Genomic DNA, 12,500 nt, shown 5'->3' on the forward strand with positions numbered 1-12,500 from the left:
GCTAAAAACCTCATCCATTACTTTTAACTTTTTGATGAATCTCTTAACACATACATACATAACACATACATACATACATACATACATACATACATAGATATGCCCACATATTTTTCTTTTTATTTTTAATACACACACACACACATATCTAAGTGAATATCGATTAGTCGAGATTACTTGTCTTTCATACTACCAAAAAATATGCAGCTTGTTTAGCTTCTTTTGCATAGCTCGTAGAAAGCGTGTTAGAGAGAGACGTAGAAATAGAGACAGAGAGAGAGATAGAGATAGATGATGCGTTTACGCGTACGCGTACGCGTTGGATTCCTACGGGATTGGAACGAAGTTATGCCCGTCGGCATTGTTGTCGTTCCTCCTGTGTTCCTCCTGTGTGTTCCACGAGATAACATTCCTATGGAACGTGGCCACCACACCGACACCACCACATCACCACCACCATCAATACCACTATCGCTACTACTACCATCACTATCACCATCGTCATCGTTGTAGTCATCGTAGTCGTCGTCGTCGTCGTCGTCGTCGTCGTCGTCATCATCGTCGTCGTCATCGTCGTCGTGGTATACCGATCGTTAGATAAAGAGAGAAATAGTGATGGAGATAGAGAGAGGATGAGAGAAAGAGATACAAAACGTACAGAAATGTACGAAATGTCCAGAGTCGAAGCTACTGTTAACAGAGATAGTCATATATCCTCTCTCATAACTCCAAACTCAGCAGAAGGCTTTACGGGCCTTCGATTTTCCCAAAATTCCCGATCGAATTCCTCAAACGGTACTTTCTACTAATCCCGCCATGGCTAACGAGCCAAGTTGAGTTAGATAGTTAGTCTGATCATACATATATATGTATATACATGTACGTATATGGATAGAGATAGATAGGTAAATAGATAGGTAGATATGTACAAGTTTCTTTTTTTTTTAAGTTTCTGAACATTACTTCGGTATTTCCTTGTTTTTTTGTTTCAATTTTTGGAGTAACAATAAAAAAAGAAAAAAAAATGAAAAGAGAAAATAGAAAGTAAAAAGTAAAAATGACAGGAAAAAGAAGAAAAATGGATTTAAAAAAAAACACGCGGGTAACTGAATTGGTGGTAATAAAAATGGAAAGTTTTTTATTTATTTTTTTTTTTAATTTTTGTTTTATTTTTATTACATTACTCTTTCTTTCTTTCTTTCTTTCTTTCTTTCTTTCTTTCTTTCTTTCTTTCTTTCTTTCTTTCTTTCTTCGTTCTTTTTTTTTTATTTCTTTCTTTTTTTTTCTTCTAGTTAGTTACTTCAATTTGATTATACAAGTAAGCACAGACAGTTCGTGAACGTTTCCGCTAATTGGTAATATAACGAAAAATATTTTTCTGTACGTGTATGCATCCGTGTGTATGTGTGTGTATTGGTATGCGTATATATTTATAAGTCGAATATTGTCGATGTTTGTAATAACGAAATTTCTATCGAATAATTTCCTTTGTGGAGCGGGGATCGGGAGGAAGGGTACAAGCTGCGTCAGTAAATATTGTCCAATTTAACAAACGCAGAGAAATGTTATTGTAACGTTAAAAACGTTTAATTGATTCGATATATACTATGCGAGTGTCATATCTGATTTTAACAGCTTTTAGGGAACGTAGAATTCTTTTTCAACTCTTTTATACATATATATATATATATATTCTTGAAACATGTATTATCGTGATATATGACGTAACAAATCAGCCGATCTAAGTATAAACAGGTAAGTAAATAAATGAGTAAATAAGTGTTTCGATCATCGGAGTGACATAACAACGTGGAATGTCTCGATCGAGATCGTCACGAAATTGGAACAGTGAAAACGATTTTGCAATGACTAAGAGAGACAGAAAGAGAGAGAGAAAGAGAGCGTTTGCCAAATAGGAAAACTTCGAAACGTGACCATTTTTTTTTAACACCGTCTATACATTAGTATATCAGAATTTTCTATTTCGTTCTTTTTTCTTTCTTTATTTCTTTTTTTCTCGTCTTGCGTTAAACAAAAGTTGAGATTTCGTGAATATATTAAAATTCATTATATCTATTTGCTTCTCTCTCTCTCTCTCTCTCTCTCTCTCTCTTTCTTTCTCTCTCTCTCTGTCGTTCACAAACACATATATAGACACACGATCTATTAAAGCAATCGAATGTTCCGATCGAACCCCTCTTTCCCACCCCCACCCCCTGGTAAATACCGTACGCATACACGAAATGCAAATTATCCGTTGGTAATTTAATTGCCTCGGCCAATTAGAACTAGTAAATATAATAATGTTATATTATATATCATATTCGATGAATCGCAATATTTTATTATTCTCATTACGATATTCCGCGGGCATCGTTTATCCACCGATATTATATTTATCGGACGGTAAATCATAAATTGTAACTCTCTAATTTGTGAGGCCGTCGCTCGCGGAAATTGGACGTTGAATTTATCGGAAGGTACGGTTATTAATTACGAATTATAACTTTGCTCGTCGTCGTCGTCGTCGTCGTCGTCGTCGTCGTCGTAGTCGTAGTCGTAGTCGTAGTCGTCAACGTCAACGTCGTATTCGTAGTTGTTGTGTTGTTGGTGATGATGGTGTTGTTGCATTTTATTGCATTAAGAGAGTTGCATTTACGAACAAGAGAAAGGACACAATAGTGTCGTAGTCCAACTTTATCGTATGTGCATAAATGAATATGAAGTGCTCGTTAAAGGAGAAAGAGAAGAGAGGTAGTTGGAATAAAATAATAAGGGGAAAAAAAAATATATATATGTATGTATATATGTATATATTATGTTAAAATAAATTGAATGAAGCGCACGCATAAAAAAAAAAAAGAAAAAAGGAAAAAAAGAAACGAAGAAAGAAAAAGAAAATGTTGACAAAAGAGATAATAAAGCTCTGACTCCTTGGCGAATCTTTATTGCCAATATTATTTCTTATTTACTTACATATATACATATGTACGTTACTTCATATTACGTCTAATAAAACTGACACGAAGTCTTAGGTCATAATTATTATTTTTCTCTCCTGTTTTTTCTTTCTTTTTTTCTTTCTTTCTTTCTTTCTTTTTTCTTTTTCTTTTTCTTTTCCTTTTATATTTCATAAACAATTTACTTTACCGGTTCCCATGAGTATAAACATCCATACCTACGTACACATAAGTATATATACGTATCTACGTATATAATCGCGTGGATATATATCATCCGTCACGTTTATTAATATCTAACTCCGTCCTTTTCTTCGTTTGTTTCAGAGAAACGACAATCTCGATTTGTCCTTGAACGACGGCTACAATATGGCTGACCAGGTGAGCGATTTGTCGATTAATTTTCCCCATGAGTTGTGTTCCACCACTACACTACTACCACCACCACCTCCTCCTCCTCCTCCTCCCCCTTCTCCTTCTCCTTCTCCACCATCTCCTTCTCGAACACTGTCGTCTCGTGTCGAACGACAACGAAAACCGGTTGTTGCTTGTTGGTTCATCGGCCATCATTATCCTCCTTCTTCTCGTCCTTCTTCTTCTTCTTCTCGGATCTTCTTCATTTTCTTCTTTATCTGTTTCTTCTTCATCTTCTTCATCTTTTTCTTCTTTTCGGATCTTCATCTTCATTTTCTTCTTTATCTTCTTTATTTTCTTCTTCATCATCGTCTTCTCTTTCTCGCGAGATATTTCTTCTTTTCTCTCTCTCTCTCTCTTTCTCTCTTTTTCTTTTTCGCGAAATATTCCCCTCACAACTTTTTACGAGGTCGCTCGAGAGGTCCTTACGAGAGTGAGCTACGAATAATGATGAAAGAAGTATTTCGCGCGAATCCCTGGAGAGTTACAAGCAATTACCGTCTCTTTTAGCACCTAACTACGATCCATCCCATCCTATCCCTCCATCTCGACCCTTTAAAAGGCAATCTTAACGTTGAGAAAAACTACGAAATAGAAAGAAAGAAAGAAAGAAAGAAAGAAAGAAAGAAAGAAAGAAAGAAAGAAAAAATAAGACAGAGAAAGGGGGAAAGGAGAAGGGGAAGAAAACCGGATTTCCTTCTCTCACGAGACGAATAAATATCCCCTTTTATAAATTCTTCTTCTTCTTCTTCTTCTTCTTCTTCTTCTTCTTCTTCTTCTACTACTTCTTCTTCTACTTCTTCTTCTTCTATTTCTTCTTCTTCATCTACTTCTTTTTTTTTCTTATTATTCTTCTTCGTCCACCCTCTGTTCAATTTCGTCTCGCGTATTTCTGCAATTCGACGAGAGGCTGTTAAAATAAAATATAGGAACGAACTTTGGATGAATGAATGAATGAATGAATGAATGAATGAATGAATAAAAATAGAGTTAAACGAGAAAGAAATAATAAATGAAACAAGGCACAGGACACAGTCGATAAATTACAAATTTGAAAGGAAATTGAAAAATGGAATAATAAAAAAAATAAAGTAATAAAAAAAATTTATACATACGTGGGTAGAACGAGCAAAAAAAATATACAATAATAATAATAATAATCATCATCATCATCATCATCATAATGGGTAAAATAACCAATAAATAATAATAATAATAATAATAATAATAATAATAATAATAATAATAATAATAATAATACATATTCCAAAGTCATAAATATCTCTGATGAAGTATCGTGCGCCATTGACTAATAATTGAAAGAAAGAAAAATAATATATATATATATATATATATATATATATTTACAAAGAAAAAAAATAAATAAAAATCGTTTAAATACTTCGGATTGACGTTATGTAAGAATCTCATGAGTAAGAATTTTTTTTTATAGGTTGTTGTTCGCGAGACAATCGTGTCCTCGATAAACACATACACACACATGCGAATGGCACATGAATACGGTGTTTGTTTTTTTGCTGAAACAAAGAAGGGAAAAAAGGAGGAGGAGAAATAGGAAGAGAAGAAAAATGAGAAATAAAAAATGAAAAATAAAAAATAAAATAATAAAAGAATAAAAGAAATGCAACGTCGAAGTTCGCACAAATGCGCGCGCATATTTATTTGTCGTGATCTGGAGATATATCCGCTTCCTTCGTACTACCACATACGTACGTACATACATACATACGTACGTATGTATGTATGTATGTATGTATGTATGTATGTATGTAATATTTATGTAAATGTTTGCACTGCTTACGTAACGACAATAACGAGTTATATAATATTATCGATTATGCAATCTCCCGCAGCTGTCGGTACATTATTCAAAAGGGGAAGGAAGGAGAAGGGTGGTGGAATGTAATGTTGGAGGGGGAAAGAGATGGTAGGAGAGAGAGAGAGAGAGAGAGAGAGAGAGAGAGAGAGAGAGGAAGAAAGAAAGAAAGAAAGAGTAAGAGAGTGAGATAGGAGGGGAAACGAGATAGGAGAGAGGGGAAGGAACGAAATTATATATTTTAATTTAACTTCTCGATCGAGGATATATAACGTTAGTCGAACTGTGTCTTGCCAGCTGAAATATTCCATTCCCAGAGAATAAGAGAAAAAGAAAAAGAAAAAGAGAAAGATAGAAAGATAGATAGATATAGATATAGATAGAAATAAAATTATTCTTGACTTATTCTTCGCGTTATTAAATATTTTATTATCATTAATATTAATATTAATATTAATATTAATATTAATATTAATATTAATATTAATATTTCGCGCGTCGACATATTTTAACCCCTTTTTGCATTCCTCTCTTTTTTTCTCTCTCTCGCTTTTTATATGTCCGTATATGTGTTTAGACTCGCGCGCGCGCGTATACATTTTTTTTATTTTTACATGATCCGTCGTAGTAAAAGAGAAATCGTGTATCAACGTTGAGCGCGAATGTTAGCCGATAAATATTATTCCCCATTCGATTAGCTTCGAATAATGAGATAAGCTAAGCCAAGCAATAAATTTATTGGCCGGCTAGTAACGATCGAAACTGTATAATAAAACTGTCGTTAATTTAAAATAATAAGAAGCTAGGAGATATTTTGTTTACCAATATGTCCGCCGACCGATGCCATTATAGAATGTTTTTTACGACGTGTCTATATCTTATCTAAATTTTTTTTTCCTTTATTCTTTTTTCTTTTTTCCTTTTTATTATTTATATTATCGTTTTATTTTTTTTTTATTTTTATTATTATATATATATTTTATTAATTTTTATTTTTCTCTTAGTTTCTTTTGTTTCATTTCGTTTTATATTCTTTACCTTTCTTCCCTTCTTTCTCTCTCTTTTTTCTTTCTTCTTTTTTTTTATCCTTCTTCTTCTTTTTTTTCCCTTCTTTTTATATAACTTTCTAATTTTAGACGCGTTAAATAATGCAAAGATATTCCAAAGCAAACAAGTTTGACGTAAAGGCCATTAATAAATTTCAACCTGTGTTGACATTGAAGGAGAAATGATTTCAAAGAACTTGACGAGGAAATTATTGAAAATTAAACGTACCTTGCTCAATAATTTTACCGTTTATCATAAACTTCGATACGTGCGTTTAGATATGTCGATCGGATTGATCGATTGATATAATTTTCTTTTATTTATTCATTCATTCATTCATTCGTTCGTTCGTTCGTTCGTTCACTCACTCACTCATTTATTTCTTTATTTACTTATTTCTTTTTTTATCTTCTTTTTTATAATAATACCGGAAGAAAGATAAAAATATCGAAGGAAACAAAAAGATCACCTAAGAGGGTCGTAATCTCGAGAACGAAACGATAATTTCTTTCCCTTCTCTTCCTTCCTTCCTTTCGGTTTTTTTTTCTTTTCTTTTCTTTCCTTTTCTTTTCTTGTCTTTTTATTCTTTTTTGCCGTCATCAAAGTACGTTCTCACGAGCGCTTATAATATCTCATTTCATTAGCGTGTTTTGTTGCGCTCAAGCGTATACTTACGAAGACGATGAGGAGACTATGCAAGTCCTTAATTGGCATTCTAGAATTAGCTATTTTCCAATTCCCCCCTTCCTCCCATCACCCTTCCCCTCCTCCTTACCTCTTCCAACCCTCTACCGACCTATCATCCTTCTCTCTCTTCCTTCCTAAACCCCCTCGTGTCCATTGGAAGTATCACCAACACAATATAGCAACACGATAATAGTCTACAATTGTAATTACACGTAGGTTTAACGAGTTTGTAGTAGTGAAAATGTAATTTCTAGTTCGCGTGTAAGCGCGTGACTCAAGTTTCTCCTCCTACCTCGACAAAGTGGCTTGTCTAATGTAAACAGGTCGATAAAAAGGAAATATAGTCTGTTGTAAAAAGAAAAAAGAGAAACAGAGAGAGAGAGAGAGAGAGAGAGAGAGAAAGAGAAAGAGTGTGGGAGAAAGAAAGAAAGAAAGAGTGAGAGAGGAGTGGAAGGAGAGGTCTCGGTACACTTCGTCTTGAACGAGTATCATTTCGCGTTCCATCGTGGTGCTCTCTTAGCCTCTTTGAAATCGGACGGGATCACGTAATGTCGATTACGTTGTCAGCTATTACACGAGGGGAACGATAATTAACACCAAGGGGATCGTAAGAAAGAGATAGACAGTCGGAAAGAGAAAGAGAGAGAGAGGGGGGGAGAGGGAGAGAAAGATTAAGACAGATGATAAAGTACAATTTCGATTTCGTAGAAATTTTCTACTCGACTCTCTATAATTACGATAATAGAAAAGAATAATTACACGTATCTGTATTTGTGTGTACGTACATGTATATGTATGCACGTATGTATGTAGTTAAGTTGGATTTAAAAATAATTATAGTTCGATAATGAAAGAAAAACGGAAATGTTATTTACGAACATTTTTATCATTTAATTCGATATCGTCGATCGTGTTTGTCACGCTGTGTAAAGTACGAATTAGAAGAAAGGAAAAAGAAGAAGAAAAAAAAGGATAAAAAAGGAAAGGGAAATAAATGAAATATGACAAAAAAGTAGATGTAACAGTAGATTGTGTTCTGCTCGCTCGGTCGAATTGCTGCTGTCATGAGTTAAATTAAATATTTTACGTGTAGAGAGTGAGAGAGAGAGAGAGAGAGAGAGAGAGTAACGCTACGGAATCGATATATTCGATATATAATACTACAACGATACGACACAACAACAACCGTTTTATACGTAAGTCGTTGAGAGATGATGCCGTCCAACCGTAGCTAATCGCGCAATGTCGGCCGTGTGACAAACGACCGATTTATATCGCGCTCTGGAAATTATTGACGGACCTTGGAAACAACTATACGATGACGAAAAGGAAAAAAAGAAGAAGAAGGAGGAGGAGGAGAAGGAGGAGAAGAACGATTTATCGTAATTGATCTCAATTGCGATAATTACGCTTACACGCTGACTAATCCCATACGTCTATTTGCATTTCATGATAGAACACAACGTGGGAAGATAACGAAATATTTCAAATCCGTCTGATTTTAAATCATTTTCAATATTAATTTAATTTAATTTAATTTCATTTCATTTCATTTTAATCAATTGACTAATTAATTATTATATTAATCGATTGAATAACTAATTAATTAATTAATTAATTAAATAATTAATTAATTAATTAGAATTATTCGATTGAAAGTAAAACGATCTGAATTTTCTTTTCCTTTTTTCTTTATTTATTTATTAATTCTTTTTCTCGTTTAATTTCGATTTATACCCGCAAAAAGCGAAAGATAGAGAGAGAGAGAGAGTGGGGAGAGGGGAGAGGGGAAAGGCGGGAACTTCGTATCTTGTATTTGAATTATTTCCTATGACGATAAATCGATCATAAATTTCGAGATTCGGTCGATAATGCAGAGAAAGAGAGGGAGAGGTAGAGGCTGCAATTATTCTTATCTTATATTTACGTAGATAGCTATTTTTTTCTCTCTTCGCAATCGGTCGGTAATACAGAAAGATGAATTTTTATATTTCTATCGATAATGCAGAACGAAGAGGGGAAAAAATTGATATTTATTGCTTTTGTAATGCGTGAACGACGATATTTTCACGTTTCGCATGATTACACATCCTGCCCGTAATACCGATCGCAATAAAAATGATTTTTTTTTCATTCCCTTCTCTCTCTCTCTCTCTCTCTCTCTCTCTCTCTGTTTCTATATCGCTTTCTCTTTTCCTCCTTCGCGCACTTTGTAAATCTCGTAGAAGCTTTTAAAAAGCTTTCGAACGTCGTTGTATCTCCGTCGATTTTCCATACTTCGAGGCAGAGCTCGATATTTCAAATTAATATTCCATAATACATTGACGTTTATGGACGTGGCCGTTCATCATTAAGATTTCTTCGATTAATGGAACGTACTTTCGCTCGTCTTTTATATACATACAAAAATGAACAGATACGCACACATACAGACATACACAGAGAGATCGAAAGAGACAGAGAACAGACAAACAGATACACATATACAATTACATAAACTTTCCATCAACAGAAGATCGTATCGTCTTTATTCTTTATCGATTCACGAAGAAATCGTTTTCAATCTTCCTTCGAGTACATACTACTTGGAAAGAAAGAAAGAAGAAGAAGAAGAAGAAGAAGAAAAAAGTAATTCGATGATTGGATTGGATATACTATACTATAGTGTACTTTTCTATATACTATAAAAGAAACTTGTACTTCTTTTAATACTTTATCCCGTAGAAAGAGAGAAAGGAGGGGGGAAAAAGGAGAAAAGATGAAACGAAGGAAAGAAGGAAGGAAGGAAGGAACGTCGATCGATTAAAAATTGGCCCGGTTGAGTGGAAGCAATTCGCGATGGAAGGAATCGATGATTGAAACGAAAGAAAAGAAATGAAAGAAAAAGAGAGAGAGAGAGAGAGAGAGAGAGAAAGTAGACAGAGATCGACCAAGTGAATGAGCGAGTAAAAGAAAGAGAGAGAGAGAGAGAGAGAGAGAGAGAGAGAGAGAGAGAGAGAGAGAGAGAATGCACGTCGATTAGTAGGATGAATTAGCGTTTAATTAGCGAGTCGTCAAAGCGCCACGCTCTTTCGATCACAGAAACCGATTATGAGTGGGGTAGGCCGAACATTTTTTTATTTGCGAATGAGGGTGCTACAGAAGGCACAATAGGGTAAAAGAGTTTAGAGAGGGTGGGGGGAGAAAGAGAGAGAGAGAGAGAGAGAGAGCAGTAAAATACTTGAGAAACGTATAGACGAGTACATAAATGTAGTACCTCTAATTAACTAATGCCAACGACGGATTTTATCGCCCTTCTAATCGGCCCGTGAGAAAGAAACTACGATGAAGCTATGAGAAGAAAGAAAGAGAGAGATAGACAAACAGACAGATAGAGAAAGAGAGAGAGAAAGAGAGTGAGAGGGAAGTAAAACTTCGTTATCCTTCTTCGCCAGAGTGCGGTGCTCCTCGTTAATTAGCTAACTATGCGCGCGCACGCGAGTTTGACTTTTATGTGCGTCTCTCTCTCTCTCTCTCTCTCTCTCTCTCTCTCTCTTTCTGTCTGTCTGTCTGTCTGTCTCTCTTTCTCTTTCTCTTTCTCTTCGTAGCTCCTCGCCGATAAACGTAACGAGAACGTTTATTAAACTAATTGACGTCTTCTCGGTCGATCGATTCCGGCCCGTTCGTCCGTCTTCTATTTCACTCTGTTGTATATTTTGCCCAGTTGGGATTATTAGAAAAAAGAAAAAAAGGTAATGTTACGAGATAAAGTGGCGAGAGGGGGCTGGAAAGAAAATATGTGTATAAAACGATGGAGGTGGTAAAATGAAATAAAATAAAATATATATACATATAAGTGTGTGTTTGTCTGTGCGTATAGATAGATAGATATAAACGTATATCGCGCTACTACGTAAACGATGCTAAATTTTATACGTAAATGCAAATAATAAAAACCGATTTCGTCGGCGTGACGCGACGTGACGCTCAGTGTCGTTTTGCGGAAGTCATATGCAAAACATTATTACACCAAGGCAAAACTTTTTTACGACGTCGTCTTCTACTTGAAGAGGAACGTAAAAGATTCATACAATTCTATATGTACTTTATAACGAGCGTTTTTTTCTTCTTCTTTTTTCTCCTTTTCTCTTTCTTTTTTTTTCTTGTCTTCCTTTTCTTTTTCTTTTATCTTTCTCTCTTTCTTTTATTTTCTTTCTTTTTCTCTCTCTTTTTCCTTTTTTCCCTTTTTACTATTTTTTTCTTCTTCTCATCCAAATCCTCCTACTCCTCCACTACTCATCATCGTTCTTTCTTCTCATCTCCTTTACTTTACCTATTTCTTTAGAAAGTCGTTTTTCAATGACATACATATATATATATATATATATATATATATATATATGCTTTTGATATATCTTTCCTTGACGTTTTATTTCCCTCTCCCTCTCTCCCTTCCTCCGCCCACTCTATCTCTCTCTCTCTCTTTCATTAGCTGATTCGAATCCTTTTCCTTTTTCTCCTTCTTTTTTATTTCTATTAATTTTTTTTTTTTTTTTTTTTTTTTCATTAGAGAAAGGTTGAACGTGATGCAGAAATTTTTGAAGGGGGAGAAAAAATATATATTTTTCTACCTCTTCTTCTTTTTTCCTTTTTCCTTTTTAATTAAAAATAAAACGAAACTTCTTTATCGAATATGTGAAAGAGAAAGAGAGAGAAAAGTATTTCCGTCTTATTCGTAAGTTTCTCTCTCTTTCTCTCTCTTTTTTCGCGAATGACGATTTACGAGGAACGTTTTCTACGTGCCTTCGAATTCTCGGACGCGGAATGGAATTTCAATTTCCGGCGTACAGAAAGCCAGCCTACGTTCTCTCTCTCTCTCTCTCTCTCTCTCTCTCTAACACACACACACATACACACTTACCTGGCGGCTTCTCGTCGCCGTCGCCATAGTCATAGTCATAGGCACAGTTATAGTTGTAGTTGTGATCGTGATCGTGATCGTGATCGTTTATCCTTCTCAAATGAAAATTCGAAAGCTGAGAAGCAAATAGTATTAACGTAACGTTTAGACCTATCAACATATATATATATATATATATATATATATATATATATATATTCCATGGTTGGTTAAATCAAACGAGAACATTCTGTCTTTTCCTCTCTATTCTCTCTCTCTCTCTTTTCTATTGATCTTTTATCTCCTTTGATTTTCTTTTCTCTTGTAAAACTTTCGTCATCGAAACTCATACCATATGTCTGACGAGAATCGTTAATTCGATGGTCACGCTTCACGCAGCTAAACTTTCTCCGCAAGAGCCGAGTCTTATTAATTATCCACGCAACGTACTTAATCATTTCCCCTACCACCCCCTTTCCCACTCCTCCTCCTCCTCCTCCTCCTCACCGTCACTAGCCTCCCCCGCCTTCCCCCACTTTTTTCCTCCTTTCTTTTCTTTCTTAATCGTATTTTTCTTTCTCTCCTTGTCTTCTATCTCATATCATGTATAATAACTATGGGGGTCACATAAAGTGTATGTGTGTGTGTGAATATCTCGACACTCTTTCGTAATAAT

General features: G+C 34.8%; 1 protein-coding gene across 6 annotated transcripts in view; it reads left to right on the top strand.

The window, feature by feature from the left end:
- LOC127064218 (TOX high mobility group box family member 3-like) overlaps positions 1-12,500 on the top strand; it is a 203,256-nt gene that overhangs the window by 163,671 nt on the left and 27,085 nt on the right. For all 6 annotated transcript variants that reach the window (XM_050994934.1, XM_050994936.1, XM_050994938.1 and 3 more), the window contains one exon: positions 3,288-3,341. In XM_050994934.1, coding sequence (XP_050850891.1) covers positions 3,288-3,341 — 54 coding nt within the window. The remainder of the gene's footprint in view (positions 1-3,287; positions 3,342-12,500) is intronic.

The sequence above is a fragment of the Vespula vulgaris genome, chromosome 5 (assembly GCF_905475345.1).
Source record: "Vespula vulgaris chromosome 5, iyVesVulg1.1, whole genome shotgun sequence".
In the NCBI taxonomy this organism is placed as follows: domain Eukaryota; kingdom Metazoa; phylum Arthropoda; class Insecta; order Hymenoptera; family Vespidae; genus Vespula; species Vespula vulgaris.